This window comes from Gouania willdenowi, chromosome 6 (genome assembly GCF_900634775.1).
Source record: "Gouania willdenowi chromosome 6, fGouWil2.1, whole genome shotgun sequence".
Taxonomy (NCBI): domain Eukaryota; kingdom Metazoa; phylum Chordata; class Actinopteri; order Blenniiformes; family Gobiesocidae; genus Gouania; species Gouania willdenowi.
This window is the reverse complement of record NC_041049.1, coordinates 11,998,142-12,019,411: the sequence shown is the minus strand read 5'-3', so window position 1 is coordinate 12,019,411 and position 21,270 is coordinate 11,998,142. Positions and strand designations below refer to the sequence as shown.

The 21,270-nt window shown below is 39.3% G+C and overlaps 1 protein-coding gene across 10 annotated transcripts in view; it reads left to right on the top strand.

The window, feature by feature from the left end:
• Positions 1–17,258, top strand: part of wnk1b (WNK lysine deficient protein kinase 1b) — a 99,294-nt gene extending 82,036 nt beyond the window's left edge. For 6 of the 10 annotated variants that reach the window (XM_028448366.1, XM_028448365.1, XM_028448364.1 and 3 more), the window contains 16 exons: positions 1,038–1,363; positions 1,442–1,503; positions 1,756–1,812; positions 2,672–2,755; positions 2,855–2,891; positions 2,979–3,070; positions 3,793–4,071; positions 4,173–4,447; positions 4,581–4,656; positions 5,316–5,445; positions 8,880–9,080; positions 9,408–9,500; positions 12,108–12,149; positions 13,514–13,677; positions 14,181–14,237; positions 14,919–17,258. In XM_028448366.1, coding sequence (XP_028304167.1) covers positions 1,038–1,363; positions 1,442–1,503; positions 1,756–1,812; positions 2,672–2,755; positions 2,855–2,891; positions 2,979–3,070; positions 3,793–4,071; positions 4,173–4,447; positions 4,581–4,656; positions 5,316–5,445; positions 8,880–9,080; positions 9,408–9,500; positions 12,108–12,149; positions 13,514–13,677; positions 14,181–14,237; positions 14,919–15,338 — 2,395 coding nt within the window. In that variant the 3' untranslated portion in view covers positions 15,339–17,258. The remainder of the gene's footprint in view (positions 1–1,037; positions 1,364–1,441; positions 1,504–1,755; positions 1,813–2,671; positions 2,756–2,854; positions 2,892–2,978; positions 3,071–3,792; positions 4,072–4,172; positions 4,448–4,580; positions 4,657–5,315; positions 5,446–8,879; positions 9,081–9,407; positions 9,501–12,107; positions 12,150–13,513; positions 13,678–14,180; positions 14,238–14,918) is intronic. The other 4 variants (XM_028448358.1, XM_028448359.1, XM_028448360.1 and 1 more) reach the window with 4 other exon arrangements.
• The last annotated feature ends 4,012 nt before the right edge of the window (positions 17,259–21,270 follow it).

Here is a 21,270-nt window from a genome sequence, read left to right as displayed (position 1 = left end):
GTCAGTTGTGTCGAGTTGGTTCCTCAATCACCCCACTGAGTTTCATCTAGATCAGATCCAGATTGCGCATTTCATCGCAATTTAAAGAAAAAAGAATGCGTTGCCCAGTTTGGACCTAGTGTATAGATATTAATATAGATATACATTTCTTCCAAACCTTTAAAGCAGGGGTGTCAAACTCATTTTAGTTCAGGGGCTAAATACGGACCACTTTGAGCTTAAGTGGGCCAAAGATTTTAGGTGGGAAAAAAGAGAAAATTCAACATCAATGTGCCCTGGTTTGCTCTTTCACATATAAATGATATTTAAGTGATTAAGTATATCTGTTCCTGCCAAATCTTCACTTAAATGTTTGGGGAAAATTGGCCAGATTCGGGAAAAATTAGGAGTTCTTTCAACAGTTTGAGGTTAAAATTGACTGCCGTCATGTGATATAAGAACTGGAAAACTGAGCTTTGCAAATATTGTGGATTTTAATTGAATTTTTGTACTGATCGGCTGAGATTTCTACATTAGTTGGTAATTTACAAAATGTTTCATGTTTTTTTTTTAATCATTTTTACTTTCTCGAGTAGGCCTAAATTGATGCTCCAAGTGGCCGGATTTAGGCCCCGGGCCTTGAGTTTGATATGTGCTTTAAAGTGTGAATGATCATGGTACCATGATCCAGATAACTGGCAACATCGAGAGGAGATTTGGTGCTTGGCTGAGGTTTGCGCTCTCTGAGTGCTGTTGTTTAGACGTGTTTTGATAGTAGTTGCTTATCATGAATGAAATAGGAAAAAAAGAAATTTGTGAATTGATTTTAAAAAAGTATTACAATAATGAGTCATGAATTATTAGCTTTATACTGTGTGTGTACTTCTTGCATTGCACTTCAAACATGTTACTTTTTAGATATAATACAACCCCTACCAAATAAATGTAGTACAGTTTGTAGCTTTTTTCCCACTTTAAATCTGTGAAAAACTGTTGAGTAAAAATGTTTCAATGTAAAATGAAAAATTACAATTATCCTTATCATCAAATGTTCACAGGAGTGAAACACCCTCTGAATCCCAAGGCAAACCAGACGACATCCAAGCTCTGGACAAGAAGCTGCGCTCTCTCTTCATGGATCTCGGTGGGGGGGCGTCGACCGCGCAGGGCGAAGTGTCGACTGCCGACTCCGCCTCTGCAGCCCCTGTGTCGGGCTCCTCGTCCCCTGCCCTCCCTGGTTCTACCTCCACCATATCTGTTCCAGCCCCCGGCTCAGGCCCAGTAGCCAACCCCCCTCAGCCCCCGACCAGCCTGGCTCTGGGGTCGTTGGGGTCACCTGTCGCTGTTCCAGGCTCTGGGATTATTTCTAGTCCTGTTCAGACAGGTAGGTAAAGAAAATAAAGTTTTTGTAGGTTTTGTTGTGGGTTTTTTGTTTAAAAAGAACTGTTTTTGTGTTCAACAGTAATCCCTGCCTCAGTTTTAGGAACCACAACTCCATCCAAAACCCCTTTATCCAGGATGCAGGTGAGTTTGTTCACACTAAACATGTCATGAATGTAACTAACCTCTTTTTTTTTTGTTTTTTTACTTACACTTAAAGAAATTACGGATAGCGTAGTTTATAAATACATGATGTGGACCTCAGGGTTCTTACTCTACGTCTGTTTTGTTCCTATTCTTTTTAGCCACTATACACAAGTTCCTTAGTAATCATCTACTCTTTTTTTTCTCTCCACTCCTTCTGTTTTTTCTTCACATTTCTATCTGTGGAAATAGACCAGCTCTCCTCCTTCAGAGCTCCTGCCCTCCTTTACTGGACTTTGTTTAACGCAGGTGTTTCTTGTATATTTTCTATGACTGCTGTGAGCATGCGAGCAAACGAAGTGAATATTGTTATTATTATTATCTGATAACTGTATCTGAGGGTGGCTGATTTGGAGCATGTGCTATCTAACGTTGCTGCGTCTTTGTAGTGAATAATCCATTACTGTAAGACAAATTAGCTTCACTGCGTCATGGTAACCTGATTAAACAGTAAATGTGTCTAAAACACATATATATATAGATAACGAATAACACAAAACAATATGATTTACAAGATAATAAACAAAAAGTTACACCGGGACTGAGAGACGGTTACATTTTTACTCTATTTACAGCAACTATTGTGTGTTATAGATAATTTGTCATATACTTGCATGTATCAAATTCTTATCAGATTAAATAACAATGTATGTAGAAGATGCTATCATTGATCTATAAACATATAATTCAATTTTAATGTATTGTTTCTGTTTTTGAGCATTTTCTAAGTGTCTTTTTAGCTAGCCAGCAAAATAGCTAGCAAATTAGCTAGCTTATCATAGCGATCAGCAGCCTTGTTTGCACTCCCGAATAACCAAAATTTTAAATCAAATTAAACAGAAATAAAGATACATAAATGAAAAGTTAATGCAATTTACACACTAATATGATGAAACTTTAAAGATGGTGTTAAATTATCACCACCTAGTGTTAGGTAAGGACTCTCCAAACCCCTACAAAATAAAAGCACTTCTCCTTTAGAATTGTATGCACAACTCTGACCAATAACAAGGAGAGGTTTAACGATGCGTGCCTGCTTTGCTAATACCTAACTTTAACGTCAACATGTCCATGCACGTCTAACCAAAGGTCCTTCCGTTGTGTTCAGTCCCAGCAGCCTCTGGAGGACTTGGATGCACAGCTGAGGAGAGCGCTGAGCCCAGAACCTGTCCTAGTGAGCGCACTCATACAGGTAAACACACGCATCACCATTTCATCTCATCCTGTGTGGATTCATTTCAGTTAAAAGCTAAAAGTTTACCACGTATCCTCTTCTCTCTGCTATAATCAGGGCTCTCACGGCACTGTACCTTCATTAGGACCAGCACGTATGTAGAATCTATATTCACCACATCTATTTATTTGGTGTAATTGAGTTTAAATCTGTGGTTTAATATATCAAACGTCTTCTCCAGTTCCATTCTCACTGGAGGAAGAAGCTGCAGCGTCTACCACGCTTTCTGCTACGTCATCACCTGCAAGTGGAAAAAAGTTGGGAAGATTTCAGGTACAAATACCACACTGGCACACTGCATGAAAGTTGTAATTATATGATTAACATTAAACGTCGTTCCTAATTACTTCAAGAAAAAAGCATTAAAATTCCAAAAGTTAACCATGATAAATTGTTATTTTTGAGAATAATATTATAAACCGATACACATAAAGGCTTAAATAGTGATTTCACAATAAATATACTATAAACTAAGATGTTTTTTTATTAGTGTTATTCATTTTCCTGTTTTCATCATGGTTTTGAAGAATGAAACATTTTCACCCTCCCCCACCCGCATCACAACAAAATGTCAACGAATTGGTTAAAATAGGTAACCTTTGATGTAAAAGGTAAAAAAAAAAAGACTAATTTTCAAAACTTATAGAAATAACATAAAATGTGCAATCACGTATTTTAGTTACAGTAACAATAATGTTCTTTGAGTCCAAGCATTTTCATTTTTTTTATGCTCAATATTCAGCAAGACTGCCCCCCACCCCCAGTTTGAGAACCACTGTTTCAGCAAATGGTGTCATTGATCATAATTAGTCAATTTATGACTTGCCTTTTTGCCACAGGCTCATTACCTGCACTTTTAATATATATATTTTATATCTAAATAACAATATTTTGTAAAATGATTTCTGTGAATAGATTATTATTATTATTATTATTATTATTATTATTAAGACATTTTAACAGGACGTTTTTTGTCATCTCTGTCCATCTCGTAGGTTTCTCGGGCTGCTGAGGAGCCCGTAGTGAAACACCCAACCTGCACCGAATCCTCCTCGACCTCATCCTCCACATCGTCTTCCTCCTCCTCTGCTCTCTCTAGCCCAGAGAACACGTTGCACAAAAACACATCGTCCCCTCTCAGAGGATGTGTAGGACACAAAGGAGATGTTGTGGATGGACATGCACACAAGACTCCGGTCAGATCCCACCAAAGTTCACCTCTCACCTCTCCTTGTCCCTCACCAAAGCCCAGCACTACCATCGGACGTTTTCAGGTCTGCTTTTCCCTCCCCAGTTTAACAAGGCCTTGTAATTTCCTTTATATTGTCTCATCTTTAATGACTTACTTGTATCATTTGGTATTCCATTATCTAAGGTTACGACCAACTCCGAGGCTCGTGTTGGTAGATTCTCCGTCAGCCGTGCGCATGAGCAGAGCCTCGACTCCCCAAAGAGCTCCACTCTCACTCCAACTCCAGCTGCTAACGGACCCAGCAACCCTGGCCAAGTCTCTACTCCAGATTCTCCATTTAAAGCCTCCCTTCCAAGTCTCAACAACAACTCCTTCAATCACTCTTACGTGAGCAGCGACAATGACTCGGAGTTTGAGGACGAAGACTTCAAGCGGGAAGTCAATCGTCTCAGAGAAAAGTACGGTAGTCTTTCACCTTGATATAGCCAAAGCATTCTGCTATTTTTTTTCTTCTGCTTATTTTATCCCAAATACAAAAAGGTGCATTGAAACGATGTGGTCATAATATTGTGGCAATCTTTGTTCCACCAGACACATGAGTGAAATTCAAGCCCTCCATTCACGTCAGAAGGAGGAAATAGATCGTCTGTTTACCAAACTGGGAAAGGTAAGCTACACCCACGCACATATTAATGTGAGTTTCATTCATGATGGTTGGGTGAGCTCACACGTATCAAACTCATGGCTCGGGGGCCAAATCTAGTACTTGGGAGCATCCAATTCGGCCCGTGGGAGAAAATTAAAATAACGGAGAAAACATGAATCATTGTGTAAATGAAAGTCAACGATATTTGCAGGGCCTCACGGTTTTCCCTGTGCTTATATCACATGATTGTAGTACATTTTTAATGTTCTCAAAATTCTTAAAAAAATCCTTACATTTTCCTCAAATTATGACATATTTCCCTTAATTAAATACAAATTGGTCACAAAATATTAGGAAATTTAAATTGAAGATCCTGTTAGGACTGATATCTGTCACTTATTGCTTGGATATGGTCGTTTTTTTACATATTTTATATTTTATGTCTATGTAGAAGTATAAACCAGGGCCCAATAATGTTGAAATGACTCGTTTTCCTGCCTAAAATCTGCGACCTACTTGAGATTAAACTGCTCCGTATTTAGCCCCTGATTTTTAAACTGCGTTTGAAACCCCTGGGTTAGCTCTTCACTGCCACAGCTCGGGTTTAGCTGTGACTACAGATCTAGCTTACCCCCCAATTGCCTGACCGTGGTGTGTTATTGATTTTGTGTTGTGTGTAGGTTCCTCCAGCTACTGTGGTCCCTCCAGTTGTAGCTTTGACAGGTCGGAGGAGGCGACTGGCCAAAAGCAAGTCCTCCAAATTGTCCCGACCCAGCTCCACACACAGCAGCAAGAGTCCTGTAGAGCCAGGTAAGCATTGGGTCAATAATGGAGTATAACCTCCGCCAAGGAGCCAACTTTTTCACCAGAGTTTATTTATTTATTACTTTCGATTTTTATGTTTGTTTGTACAGTATGTGTGCCTGTTTGTGTACACGATAGTGTCCTCAATTTTTGATTAATCCACTTCAATTTTTTCCTGTTAATTGGTTTTTGGGCACAGATGAGATCATTCAATTTTGGTGAAAGTAGGTTCAAGGTCAAGGTCACAAAAAATATCAAAAATCGCAAAATTCCCTCTTTAGCATGGGGTAGAATTTCTAAAACTCATATCTCTATCAGATCTTCATCCATTGGTTCAAGATTTGGCAGAAGAATGTAAGGCTATGGCATGCAACGTCTGACCAAACAGGATCCGGAATTTGTATCCAGATTGCTGACTCATCGATTTTTGGAAATTAACAATGGAAAGCCCATTTACGACTTTCAATAATTCCTGTACAGTTTAAGAAAGTTTTGATTTCATTCAAATTTGATGGATTGATGTCGAGTTTCGTACGAATCTGACCCAGAATGTGGATTTGGCAGCAGGTTGAAGTTTGCCGATTTTGACATGGAAAACCCCATTTAGCGGTATTTTTGTCACTATATCAGTCAAGACTTTATTTTGGTTGTTGAAGACTTTAGATACATTTGAAATATGACAGCATACTTAGTCAATATTTCACACACAATTTGTGGTTAAAGATACAAAATAAAATGTTGTCAGTGATGGAAACAGCTAAGAACTAAATTGGGCACTTTTAGAACGTCTGTGCTGCACCAGCGCTTTTATTTATTTATTTGTTTGTTTGTTAGCAGGATTATGTTCTAAGGACTTAACAGATTTTTCCAAGTATTTAACCAAAGATAAATCTTATGGATCCGGATCAATATATTGATTCTGGATCAGTTTTTAAAAATTTGATCCTCCTCATTTGATTCAAAGATTTTAATTTGTCATTATGTGCAGAACGTGTACATAACAAAATCATGTTCCTAAGCTCCCCATTTTAAGCCCCTATAGAATAGAGTAAAAGAGTATAAAACAATAAAAATAAAAGAAAAACAAATAAATTAGTAAAACACCAGTAATTAATAGAATATATACCAAAATTATACAAAATATAATGCAACAATATACAAAACAATAGAACCCCAACAGTAGCAGCATTTAAAAGAATTGCAACCCACATTGTGCACGTGGGATGGGGGTGGGATTGGCAACATTTTAATAAACAATATTGCTTTGTAATTGACTGAGCTTTATGAAATTTAGCTCAGTTACAGTATGTCAGGTTGGTTCTTCAATTGCCGAGGTTCATCCGGAACAGAACCGGATTGCTAATTTCATGGCGATTTTCAAAAAAAATGGGGGTGTCGATACGCATACCCTTTGGTTTTTTTTTTTTGTTTTTTTTTTTATAATTTTATTTATGAAATGCAAGTCACAGATATAACTGTATACAAAAGCGTACAATTTCTTTTCTTTTTATACAATTGAACAATTTGGACAAAAAAAGACAAAAACTTGATCCAAACAAAATAAAGAAAGCCCCGCCCTCCCCTCACTCCAAACCCCTGAGCCTCTTAAATAATTACCTTGCAAATATGACTACAAAATAGATATGAAAAAGTACATACACATATATACACTTACCTCTGCACAGCACATACACCCCCACATATACACATGTCCACACATATTTAAGTGCACATGTGCAGCTACACATCTACATATGAACCATGCATGTGCGCATCCTCATACCTGCCTGAATAGCTGTCAACAACAGTACAGAATGAATATCAACGGCTGCCCACTCCCCGGTTGTTGATACGGAACCGCCATGCTGGCAAGTTTTATAATGAATATGTTGTGGGGGGGTCATCTGCCGCCAGTGGACCGACACAGAGAGAAGTGGTGCTCACATGAGCCCACAGTGGGTGCTTACAAACAGACTTCCGTAGCTGGGAGCCCATCCAAATAGGAGAGCAATGGTCTCCAATGGGAGTAGAATCTATTAGATGAGCCTCTAAGTGAGAACTTGATCTTTTCAAGTTTAAGAAGAGAGAGAATGTCGCGTAACCAAACTTTGACTGAAGGTGGTTGGGAAGACTTCCATAACAAGAGGATTCTTCTACGAGCAATAAGGGACGCAAAGGCTATGACATTGTTTTGAATATTCGTAGTACGAAGGTCGTCTGGAGGTTTGCCGAAAATGGCAATATGTGGGGTAGGAAGTATATTAATGTCCAAAACATCTGAAATTGTTTTAAAGAATAATTGCCAAAATGTGGACAGTTTAGGACATGACCAAAACATATGAGTGAGATTGCATGGGGTTTGAGAACATCTATTGCAATTTTGGTCAACGGTGTCTGGATAGAGGGTTGAAAGTTTCTCCTTGCTATAATGTAATCTATGCAGGACCTTAAATTGTATGAGAGAGAGTCTAGCACAACTGGACGACGAGTTAACAGCCCTCAAGGCCCCCTCCCAGAAATCCTCAGAGAAATTAAGTTGTAGTTCTGACTCCCAGTGTACCTTGATTTTATCAATAGATTCGCTCATAGGAGAGAGTAATTTATAAAAGAATGAAACATGGCCTTTTGTTAAGGTTTTAGCCTTAAGAATCAAGTCTATTCCACTGGGTGTTGGAGTCTATGGGAATGATGTAGTGTGCGTTTTTGCAAAGTTCCGCAGTTGAAAGTACTGGAAGAAGTCTGATTTATGTAGGTTAAGAGTAGAGATTAATTGATTAAAACTTGCAAACACACCATCCATGTGCAGGTCTCCCAAATTACATAATCCCTTCTTTTCTAAGGTGGCAAATCGTGAGTCGGTCTTCGCTGGAATAAAGAGATGATTATTGCAAATAGGAGATGCTAGAGGGACAGTGAGCCATCCAAGGTGATGTCGTATTTGTGCCCAAATTTTAAGAGTTCCAACAACAACTGAATTAGAAGTGAAATCTGACAGCGTGAGGGGCAAGATACTGCAAGCCAAAGCCAACAGAGATGAGGAACGCGTACCGTTTTTAATGGAGATAGAAATGTCTTCCAAACCTTTAAAGTGTGAATAATCATGGTACCATTATCAGGATCACTGATCCAGATAAATGACAATATCTGGCAAAGAGGAGATTTGGAGCTCTAAGTGCTCGTTTCTGTGATGTTATCCTGGTTAGGAATCACCTTCTTATTTTAATGTTAAATATTAAAAGCTCACACGGTGCTAATGTGTGTGTGTCTGTATGAGTTTGTTTATTGACTTTTACTGCACATGCATGTTGTGGTGTGCGTAAACACAGGCTTGGAGCTTAAACACGTCTGATCGCCTTGTCATCTTTACGTGTGCGCGTGCGTGCCTACGTGTGTCTCTACCCGTTCTGTCCCCTCCTGCCAACGCCCTGTTCTGTTTCCAGGCAGCACTTTATCCACTCAGAGCCTCCCCTCCATGTACCCGGGTCAGCTGGCTCTGCTCGCCCCCGTGGGTCCGCCCGACCCGGGGAACGGCACCACCCTCCTCCAGCCCCTCAAACACTCCGCCCCCAGTGACCACCTGTGCTCTGCTTACACCAGCGAGGCGGCGCTGTCTGTGCCCAGCCTGTGTGCTCCCACCCCAGGTAAGCCCCCCACATCCACACACCACTGTTTGCATACACTGCAGCTTGATTGTTTTCACTCATTCACAACAAAAGGAGAATCCAGCTTTGTTAGATGTGTTGTTTGTTGATGTGTAAAGCAGTGTGAATGCTAACTGTGTGAGCATCGTTTCCTCTGGATTCTTCATTTGTTCTTGTTTTCTTCCCTTTTCTGTCCTCTTTGTCTGCTGTATTCTTTTTTTGTTTGTTGACCTATCTGTTGTTTTTGTTCATATCTCTCTGCCACTTTTCTTTCCTTCTTCCTCTCTTCTCTTTTCCTCCTCCACCCTCCTTCATCCGTCTCTTCAGGCTGTGTAAAGTTCAGCTGGGGTTCGGAGCGTTTGGCCTTCAAGCCAGGCGGCAGGAGGACACGCTTTCTGAGTACGCCCTGCTTGGCTCTTTGTGTGTAACGCTTTCTTTCTTTCTACTTTCTTAGCTTGTCTTTTTTTATCCTCACTTTTGTGCGTTACATTTACTCCTGTATTTGTCAAGTGACAGTTATTTTTATGCTTTTAAATAAGGAAATCCCATTTCTTTCGATATCATGAGAAATTGTTTCCTCTGGGGGTCAAAGTATTTTTTCAACTAGAATTTAAATTACATATGAATACTGATCCTAATTTGCTCATCTTTTGCCTGTGTCAGTGTCTGGTGCTATGAGACAGATTTCTTCTTTTTGCTTATTCTGTCACATTTAAAGGTTTTACATCATCAAATGCTGATATCAGTCTAAAAATAACTTTAATGGATCTTTTTGTTTTTGGGTTTATTGACATTGTCCACGTTTACATGAGAGCTTTAATTCAGAAAAGAAATTAAATCCTATTTAAACTGACCTTGTAAATACCAAATTCCAAATGAAAGTAGCCATTTTGAATTAAACTTAAATCTGAATTAAGTGGCTGGTGTATTCTGATTTAAATTCTGAATAAAATAATTCCTTGATCTCGTAAACGTTTAATTTCGCTTTCAATTAATTCCAGTTGTTCTGCACATGCTTCTCCTGTCGCGATGACGCGCTGGTGACTACATAATCCAGGATGGCTTCCCGGACTCGAGCCAAGATTATTTAATAAGAGCCTTAGAAGACATGAATATAATGAAGAGTGGATGGACGGAAGCATAAACTTGCGGACATTCACAGGGACACACATACGTATTACACACACACGGACATCAGCAACCGAAACAGGCTTACAGCCCTGCACCAGGACACAGAGCTTCACTAATGACGCGTGGGTCTTCATATAGTTCTCCTTTCACTCAAAATGTAGAGTTGCGATAGAGCAGCCTTTGTGCTAACCACTGGCTTTCATTGACCAAAGTAGGGTCGTCTGCCTCACTATCTCGATTCTCCTGCTCAGCGAACGAGAGTGAAACAGCATGTTACAGTCGATCTGCTGCCTCAAAACCAATGTTCTGCTACTCGGTGAAGGCGGTTGCATTCTTCTTTGCTCCCACTCTCCTCCCTATCTGCCCTTCTGCTTGTTTTGTCTGCTGTCTTGTGGATCTAAGATGAGACTCTCTCTGCATTTATCCAAAAAACAAATTTATTGAGTTGGTCAGCTGGTCTCTCAATGCCATCGATCAAATTTTCTCAACTCAAAGACTGGGCAGGGGTGAGCCCGCGTGTTTGCGGCCGGATACACAATGGATTCCTGGAATAAGTAGAAGGTTGTGTATCTGTGGAGGACATCTACACGATTGGATTTATGGTAGCAGGGATGTTGCTGATTGGAGCTGGCAGCTTTCTGATCTATTGCAAAGTCTGTATTACATCGCCAGCTGTTTTGGAAAGGCTGCCAGTCAATTTCTAAAGGATGGGGCAGAGCACTCAACACTCAGACTAATGTGATGAAAGTAAACAGGAGGCTACTTTGGAGCGTTTTCGCGAGATTGAAACCAGCTTGGAGCAGCTGAGTGCTCGGCTTACAGTTTGAAGCCACATTATTGGTTTTACTGCTGGAGACCAAAGACTCAAGGTTACCGAATCTATGCTAGCCTGAATCAAAAACAAATCGCTTATCACCTTTGGCCTACCCCACACGCCAGCTCAAGGCTGTGTCTTCTATTTCCCCCCCATCGCCACTTGGACTTTTGTCTTCTGAACCAGATCTACCAAGGTCGTCACTCATCATCTGAGGGTATCAGAGGGGAAGCAAAGGGCATATTTTGTCTACGCCTCCACCAGCCCTCTGCCCTCCTCCTCTCCCCTCCGAGCTACAGGGAAGGCGTCGTGGAGCACCCAGAAGAGGCTGCATGCCCGCGCCCCCCAGCGGCTGGAAACCTCAATTCTGAGTTACTATTTCCATGTAAACAAAGCAGAACACTTTAATTCAGAATAATTTAATTCAGAATCATTCATTCTGAATTTAAAAACACCATGTAACTGTGGCCAATGTATCACTACCTAAGAATAATAATTCTGTGATTAGATTATTCGACTCTGAACCCTGTGCAGCTCAAATCGTTTTTCTCCCTTCCTTCCTCCCTCCCACCCTCACTTTTGTCTATCCTCACCCCCTCTTTCCTCACCTGCTCCCCTGTCACCACCAGAAGGGAGGGGGTGCGGGACAAACCGGGGTCTTTGTGGTTCATGCTTGGGAGAAAAAAAGCAAATTAGTTCGAATTGTAATGTAAATTTCTAACATTATAGTGATGGGAATCATTTGTGGCGTGAGCAGCAGTCGACCCTGTGAGCTGCAGAAAGGACTCAGATCTAAATGTTGGTTATTCAAAACTCTCTTGAAACTTTAGTCTGGAGGAAATACAAGATAGCAAGGTTTGATAAGAAAGATGCTTTGATTTTCTACATTTAAATTACTTTTTTTCACTCCCACTGGATTTTCCATGATGTTGAGCAGCCAATTGTAGCATTTTGGTTATTGGTGACACTTTAAATCCTTAAAAAGCGGATGGATGCTTTGTGTTGTGGTTGTCGGTGTTGTGGGAGGGGTTTAACTCTGACTCTCTCCCAATCCTCCGGTTGTTGACGCCCACGGTGCACAGGGAAGATGGTGAAAAAAGTCTGCCCCTGCAACCAGCTCTGTAGTAATTATCTTTTTGGTCTTCCTCCTCCATCCCCCGCCCCCCTCCTCCATCCCAGCACCAGCTTTCTCCTGCTTCCCTCATGGATTTAATCATTTTACTGCGTTTGTTGTTGCTTTGGTTCAGTTATTTCGGTCTCTCTTGTTTAACAAATTTTTGAAAAAGACCCTGAAATGACTGACGTGAGCCATCCCAAAAGATTTCAGTTTGATGCATGCAGCTTCTCCCTCTGACACACACACACGCACACACACACACACACACACACACACTAACTGCCTGCCTCTTCCCCCCCCAGTCTTTCCCCTCTCAGACTACATTGACCAGGATCCCTTGCTGCCATGATCAGGCATCTCCTTGTTTTTCATTTTCCTCCATATTGCCTAGCATGACACAGCAATATTTTTTCTCTAGCAATGTATTTTATTTGCAGGTGTTAGCTTGCAAATATAATCAGGGTAATGGGTAAGAACAGAGCCTCTGAATATGCATTTCATATCTATGCTAATGCTAATATTGTTGCAAGAGTGTGTTGTATTGGTTTATTATAAAATAGAATACATCTTTATTCATCTCCAGAGGATAAATTCACATTTGCAGCAACACAGAATAAGAGCAGAGCAAAAATGCATACTAACAGGATATAGAGCTTCCATACATTAGAAAAACAACAAGAACCACAAAAAGAAAAAAAATAATATTATTGTTATTACTATATATATATGTAGTGCAGGTAATATATTGTTATATAATGTCATAGCTTAAGGAAAAATAGTTGTCTTAGAAATAAAGAAAATGTCACGTTCAGTTCAAAACATTTACTGGTAATTTTTGTGATAAATTAGTGTTTTATAAAAGATAAGCCTGTCTATCCTTGGTTTTCTGTTTTTAGTATTTAAACTGTAAGGAGATTAAAGGTGTAATGTTCATATTTGGAGTGTATTATCTGCTCTGTTGCAGGGAGCTGAAGTGCTCACTTTTATCTCCAAAAATGTCCTTTCTTCTCTAGAGAGAGACCTCCCCATGTAGTTGTTAAACTTTACAAGTTGAGCTATCATATAAATCATATATTGTCTATGTTCCCACGCTGGGAGCCTGGCCAGTTTGCACTGTGTGCTTTTATTATGCACTAAATTTGCTTTTAAAGCTTTTCTGCTCAGTTTTTGAACGCCATCTACTGCTCAAGGAGTGAATTGACGCTAATAGTTTATCATCATAACCTCCATCATTAAAACACAATCCCACTCTGAGCTAAACTCTGCTTCATGGCTGAGTCAGTCCCGCATTCTCACTCATTCTAAAGTTCACCCCTCCCTGATCAAAGACCGTCTTCTAACACCTGCGTTTCTCCTGTTTGTTTGTCACAGGGACAAACAGCACCATTGCCGTGAGCAGTTTGGGTCAAAGCCAGGCTAGCTCTCAGAGCCTCCCAGCCAACATGTCCACCCCCCACCAAAGGAAAGGCACCTTCACAGACGACCTCCACAAACTGGTGGACAACTGGGCCAGAGACGCAATGAATCTGTCACAGGTTTGCAGCGGCTTTAACAAATGCACGTTTCAGATGAACAGATATCAATCAACTTTATTTGTCCCCACCCAGGGGTGATTCACAGTGTAAAGAAATATTTATTCCTGCTAAAAGGGAGTTGTTTCTTCCCACTGTCGCTAAATGCTTGTTCATGTGGATCTTGTTGGGTTTTCTCTTTCTTATTATGAATTTTATATTTTGATAAGCGCATTGAGATGACTTTGTTGTAAATTGCGCTATACAAATAAAGTTGAATTGAATTGAATAAAGATATGGGGTCACAAGCCACGATAAAACACCTACGAGTACATAGTACATAAAAACACGTAACAAGATAAAATGTAGGAGTGCAATTTGACGCATAAAAACGCACTCAGAAGTTGTTAAGAGTCATTCATATGTTCCCCTCTCCTGCAGTCAGAAATGCTTAACATTTCAAATAAATCATGTATTTTTATTTATTATTAGATGTGCAGATTAAACTGATCATGTGATTGTCACAGGGTAAACGGAGTACCAAGCAGCTGCAGCAGCCCCCAGCACAGGGAAACAGCTACGAGGTTGGTATCAAAGCACATCACATCAGATCCTAAATATTGTTTCCCTATAAATCTCTATAATTATTGGTTATATAAGGCAGGGGTGTCAAACGCATTTTAGTTTAGGGGCCAAATATGGACCAATTTGATCTCAAGTGGTCTGTAGATTTTAGGTGGGGGGAAAAAGAACATTTTTAACATCATTGTGCCCTCGTTTTCAATATTATTTCAGTTCACTTCAAAAGTTATTGGTTTTGCTACCAATTTTTGTGTAATTTAGAGTAAGTTTGTGGAATTATTTGTGAGAAATTTCAAGATTTGTGGCAAAATTGAGAGTTCTTTCCACAATTTTCAATTAAAAATGACTGCATTCATGTGATATAAACAAAGGAAAAATGTTGTGGAGTTCCATTAAATTGGTGAGTTTGAAATATCTACAGCGGAAATATTTGGTAGTTTACACAATAATTCATGTTTTATCTGTCATTTTTACTTTCTCCTGCGGACCGAATCGGATGCTCTAAAGGGCCGGATTTGGCCCCCGGGCCTTGAGTTTGACACTTGTGGTGTAGTCTTTGTTGTGTATAGTTAATACATATTGAAGGAATCCAGACTAAAAATCATAATAACATGAACTTCTCTGTAAAGGCGCTGTTGTTGTTTTCGTTACTGATGTTAAACCGTGCTCTCCATCCTTTCCAGGTCATCCAGTCAGCCAGTCTGAACAGGAAGTTCTCCGCTCCCACTCAGCTCTGTCCCAGCAGCATCACTGGCTCCTCCCACCTTCCCGCTAACCCCACCACTGCTACCTCTACCTCTCTGGCCCCCCACAAGGGCTCACTGTGCCACCCCGCCTCCTCCTCCACTCCGCCCCTGTCGCAGCCTCCCCAGTTCATCCAGTACACTCCCAGTGCCTCCTACAGCGCACAATGGTCCGGCCCCGCCCACAGCCTGGCTGGGCCTCCCCACGCCCCCTCGCAGCCACTGCTGGTCAGCACCTCCCAGCCCCTCGGCCCCTACTCCCCCACACAGACTCAGATACCCGGGCAGGGTTACCATCTCACCAACAACCTGCAGAAATCAGTCAGCAACCCGGGGGGGCCCAACCTGAGGACCACATAGGGGTGGGGGGATGAGGATGGGCGTGCACGAACAGAGCGGATGGAGAGTGCGTCAGTACCAAAGTAGCGTTTGTTAGCGTTCCACTCCCACACGTGTGTCACAGTCTGCCAAACGATCAAGGATTACGGAGAAGAGTCTGGAGCGCAAACGATTCAAAGGCCAAAGACGGGCGTGAGCAGAGCGCGATGTACTTAGTCATGTGAGGTGATGGGTTTGAGCTTTTACTGTGACATAGAGTCGGTTCATCATCTTATGTTTGGTAGCGAGTGGGAAGAGCTGAGCGACACTAATGGCCTCCACCTACACTTCAACCCCTGATGATGATGTTCACCTCCCTGATGATGACATCACAAAGCAATAACAACTCAAAGCAAAGCAATCAGAGGAGGAAACGCTGAGTGGCCTTTGATCAGAATAATATCAACGTCCTCGTACAGTTTGTCTCGTTTCTGAGTGTCAGTGCAGATGATGATTCCACTTTAGTGTCTAATTCTTTTTATATTGGGTTCTCCATCACCCCCCACACACACACACACACTCTTCATGTGTCACACATGAGGCAGAGCAGCGGTCCGTTGTACATCTTAGGACATCCTCAGGTCTCAGAGGTATTAGGAAAACCTGTCATTTGTTAGACCAACTGGACTCATGACTCAGCAAAACATCCGTCAGATGAAATGACGTCACTTGTCAAACCAAACGCCGTCAAAGGACACCGGCCTCGGGCTTCAAAATAAAAGTCATCAGACTCGGTAACATCAGGCCGTAAAACACAACATGGTGTTTTATTTTGAAGGAACCGAAGTACACATGACGAATTAAGTTGAAAAGCTGTTTCCTTTCATTTATTTTTTTTTAAGTTAAGCTATATCAATGTATTGATTGATTAATATAGTTAAATGAAACATTGGTATATATTAACCTTTGAAAATAAGTAGACAGATGCACATATTGATGATGTCATATTTCCGGTTTCTTCACAATACGTTGTGTCGTGTTTTAGGGCCTGAGGCCATTTTAGTCTGACTTTCATTTTGAAGCCTGAGGCCGTGTCGTTTGATGACGTTTGGTTTGACAAATGAGTCCGTTTGGTCTGATTAATGACAGAGATTTACCTGATACCTCATTCTGATGCCTGAGGATGTCCTAAAATGTTCACCGTACTCAGTTCCTCGTGTCATAAAAGAGTCGGTTTCAGCGCTTGGGTTGAAGTGATCGCCATGCACAATATTCTCATTGTTGTATATGATGGTTCTATTTAAAAAAAAAAAAAAAAAAAGCAAAAGAAAAACACGTTCTGTCGATGGAGCTGTTGTACGTGCACGTCGCTGCACGACGTGGAGACACTGTGATTATTGTATCTGTTATTTGTATATGTGGTCGGAGAGCTTTTAGTTTTTATTTTGGTTGTGACGTCACAATAGATTAAAAACAGTTTGGGGGTCCTTTCACTTTCAAAATCAGCCAAAAAAAAAAAAAAGAAAAGGTGGTAATTCTATATCAGTGCTTCACTGGAAGTGAGAAAAAGTGACCTCCAACGCTCCAGTGAGCAGCTGGCGAAGTAACGCTAGCTATTCTTATTTCCATTCTTCTATATCAGACACTTTAAATAGCTCTTTGTTCCCCTGGTTCTGTTTGATGAATGTGAATGTATAAAAACCCATGGTGTCCATTTTAATGTACTTGAAAACATACAAAAAAAAACTGTTTTTGTTTTTTTTCTTCTTCATTTTTGTTTCTCTCGAGCCTCTCTAGAGCTCCTGCTTTTACTGGAGGTGTTTACTCGTGCCTTGTAGCCTTTCTGTTGCTTCATGTCGAGCGTAAAAAGCACATTTTTTCAGAATTTGTGAAGCAGTCGTTTGGTTGTTCTGCATAGAAGCTTCACTGAGGTTCATTCTGTCTGAAAAAAAAAAAAAAAAAGATCCAAGCTTTCTCCTCGAAAAGGATCAAATATTTAACCTGATGGGAAACTACTTTTATTTTATTATTTTTTCACACCAGGGCCACTGTGGGCCATCAGGGTTGTTGATATTGCTGTATTACGTTCAGTTTTTAGGGAGGAAGCTAAAGAAGATTGTATTCGAAGCTTGGACAGCTCCATACTTACAGGCTCAGACGGGTTAGAGGTGGTTGAACAGTGTAGCACCCATTCGGTACTGAACTTTAGGTATAGTACCATTGATTCCATTACCAATGCAAACAATGTGTTTCAGGCTGTGATTTCTCACACAAATAAGTTGCCTTACTGTCAAAATAATAGCCTATAAGAATTCAAAAATGTGAGTTCCTTTCAAAAGAAAAGAAGAAATGCACACACGCATGCACGCACACACACTCACTCCTCTGTTATTGTGTTTATCATGATTTCTAATTGAGTGGTATTACCCATGTCTCACTGTTGGTTATAATGGTTTTAAATGGTTCAACTGACTGATTCTGGCACCTTATGGTTGTTTGATACCATTTTTTACTGCATTAACACTAGAAATCCTGTTATATTTTTAGTGTAAGAAAAGATTTATTTTCATTTTTTTCCTCCATTTCTCACAAAGATGCCATTTTTTTTTTTAATTTTAAGGCACGTTGGGTAAAAACATCAATGAGCCACTAAACGTCAGTGTTTTTGTCGTTGTTACCACCACACAGTGCCATTGTAGGGATAAAACAAAGCTTTTTAACTCACGAGCCAATTTATAAGGTTTTTTTTTTTTTTTTCTTTCTTTCTTGCAACTCTTTGAGCCGTAAATGACATTATAAAGTATTTGCCGTGTCTTCACTGCTTCATGGGAATAAAAAGGATTACGTGCTTTACAGTGCAGTGCAGTGGGCACATTGACTGGTTTTAGAGGAATCGTACTGTGAAAGGGTTAGGAGCTTTTATTGTGAAGTCTGTTGATTGTAACGTTTCAAACACACATAAATGCTTCATAAAGGTTGTTTTTAATTAGAAGAAAAATAAGTTGGTTGCTGTTTAAAGGTTTTTTGCTGCACCTTTTTGTCCACCCCCTAAAAAGACATCCACACATGACTTTATTGACATTCAACTCATCTGCCAGTGGTTTTTATGGTTCGCTTTTGCGAAATTTTGTGTAGCTGCATTTATGTTTCCGGTTAAATGTCCTCTTTTATGTTCTCATTTTACCTTCTAATGGCACCTAATTGAGTTTAGTGGTTTCCTTTTTCTCCATTGTGTGTAACATTGTGGGAAATTGGTTTGGTTTTAAAAGAAAAAGTGGATGAATGAAAGAAATACACACAAAAAAAAAAAAAAAAAAAAACATGTTTGGAGTCGATAGCAGCCTTTAACGGTATGTTTTGCACAAAGTAGTGAGTGTTCAAGCTTCATATTAAAACAAAACTGAGCTTTGCGCTACCATACAATGAAATTTGTTACTTTATTTGTAAAAACTTAATAAATGAAACTTGTTTTAAGTGATTGAGAGTTCTGTTTTTTTTCCACAGGGAAGTGGTAGTCTGATTAAAAGTGCATATTATTTTGCAGATTTATACACTTTTTTTTTTTTTTCAAAGCAGAGCTGTTTGGTTTTTTATTGCATCTACTTTTTAAAAAAAATAGGCTTTTAATAGTTACAATTTTTATGTTTTTTATATATATATATATTTGTTAGTTTAAAAAAAATCTAAATTTATATTGATTTGCTTTTATTTCATAAGAAAATCCCAAAAAATACAGTTTTTTCCCAAGATCAGTGTAGTACTGAGAGAAATACTGTTTCTCTATGATTCCCCTTAAGCTCTTAAATAGTGTTGTAAACAATGTAGATATGAATTTACCTGTTTCCATAGGTTATTATACAATCTTGCCATAGGCTACATAAATATATATGTATTGTCCATTTGATTTATTTATGACTGCATTATATCAAAATCTCAAAGTCTAGTGCAGGGGTACAAAACAAAATCATTTTCAGGGAAAGTAACTGCTTTTCCACATTTCTCCACTAGGTGTCGTGCTAATAAGCAGTTAAAGATCTTTATTAAAACTTTATTTTAATAACTCCAGCAACCATTAGAGCTATTAAATAGATAAATGCAACAATCAAAACTGTAACAAAAAGTGTATATCTGATTTAATGTCAAAGGAATGATTCTGCTTTCTAATCATGGTTACATGAGAAGGGAGTTAAAACCCTTACATATTTAATTTACATGTTTACTATAATATCTTAGATATTTGTAGATGATAGAGCTTTTTTTTTTTTTTGTGGGGTGAATTTTCAAAATTTAAGTGACTTTCAGTAGGCGATGAATTTAATAAACTTGAATTAATAATCTATATGTATTTTAAAAATCATGTTTTCAATATAGTACAATTATTTGAACTGTGTTGGAAGCATTAAAGTAGCTGCAAAAGCAGCATTTGAATGTTTTAGTTTAATTGTAATTGTACAAATGTCAAACATTTACTGGTATAATTTAAAAAGCACTGGCTCACATTTAAAATCTCTTGATCTATGAATATCTTGTGGCATTTATACTATTAGTGGGTGAAAATGTCTGTGCTGACTCAGCATTGCTCCCATTGAATCTGGACAAATAGAAAACTGTGATAGAATAAAATTGTGATTATGTAACTGGTTTGAAAATGTGAAATCAAGAAGTGAAAAATTGTTGTGGGTAGAATGGTACTCACTTCCTCTCAGTCTAAAAACATGCTTTTGTTCAGGTGATTTGAGCGAATCTGTGTCATTGTTTGTCTCCAATGTATTATTTCAATTCAACTTTATTTGTATACAGTATAGAACCAATTACAACAACAACAAGCCAAATACAGCTCTCCTCACAAAATATAGAACTACTGTATGATGAAAAAAGCCGTACTAAGGCTAAGAGCTGGTTCCAAAGGTGAGGAACCTGGTAGCTGACACTCCGGTTCTACTTCTAGACACGTTTGGAACTTCTGGTAGCAGGGCCGGCCTTCCCGACAGGCATCACAGGCGGCCGTGTCGGGAAAAACTAACGGTGAACGTATCCCTTTAGGATTGATCCATATATTGTTGAATTCATGATTTCTTTCATTTAGCAAAACTGTTTTACATTTTTTTTTCATCCGTAAAACGACAGACATCTGTAAATTGAGTGTATGTTAAACTATTGACCTCTGTAATAAACAACATTAACTTAGTAATGTTGTACCTGTTATAATGTAAAGAAAATAAATATAAAAAAAAAAATCACTTGGACATTAATTTGTTTAATAAAAAGTGGGCGTGTATAATAAGACTCCTATTCTGACCTGTGAAATGTACTAATGCTGATATTGTGAGCTTCTATCGGTCACTGTGTTGGTTTGTGCTTTGGCTGCTTTATAAACACGAGCTTGAACTCGACCTTTCAACTTTACAATCACAGCCTGATTGTTTATTGCAGACGCACGTTTTAGATAAGCGTTACGGAGCAAAGTGTAGCAGTGGAGAGGCTGTTTGTGTTGACACTGAGGGCACACAGTGTAACGTTCCCTGTTCCAGGGTTGTTTTGTGTTAGTTTAAGGACACACAGAGGGGCCGATAGTGGCATGGGGCCCTATTTAAATGGCTGACACAGCAGAGGGCACCGACTACTTTTTATGTGCAGCTAAAATGAAGGCGAGGCTGGATTCAGTCTTGTTATTTTATGGCAGAAATGTGAGACTTGACATGCTGAGATAGTATAAAATGACTTCTGTCTGTGGCTCTAAAAGCTCTGCTCTAACTCATTCTAACTTTTGTACGTTATTATATGAAAAAAGATAAAGATTGTTAGCCTCCCTGTGTGGGCTTTATTTCAGCTCTAGTTTTTATTCCACTCTAGGGCTGGGCGATATATCAAGATTCAAAATAATGCAAGTTTTCTATTTTGGTGATATAGAAAAATGTAATATAGCCTACATTGATATACAGTATATATTATTTTGTTTGAACATACTTGTTTT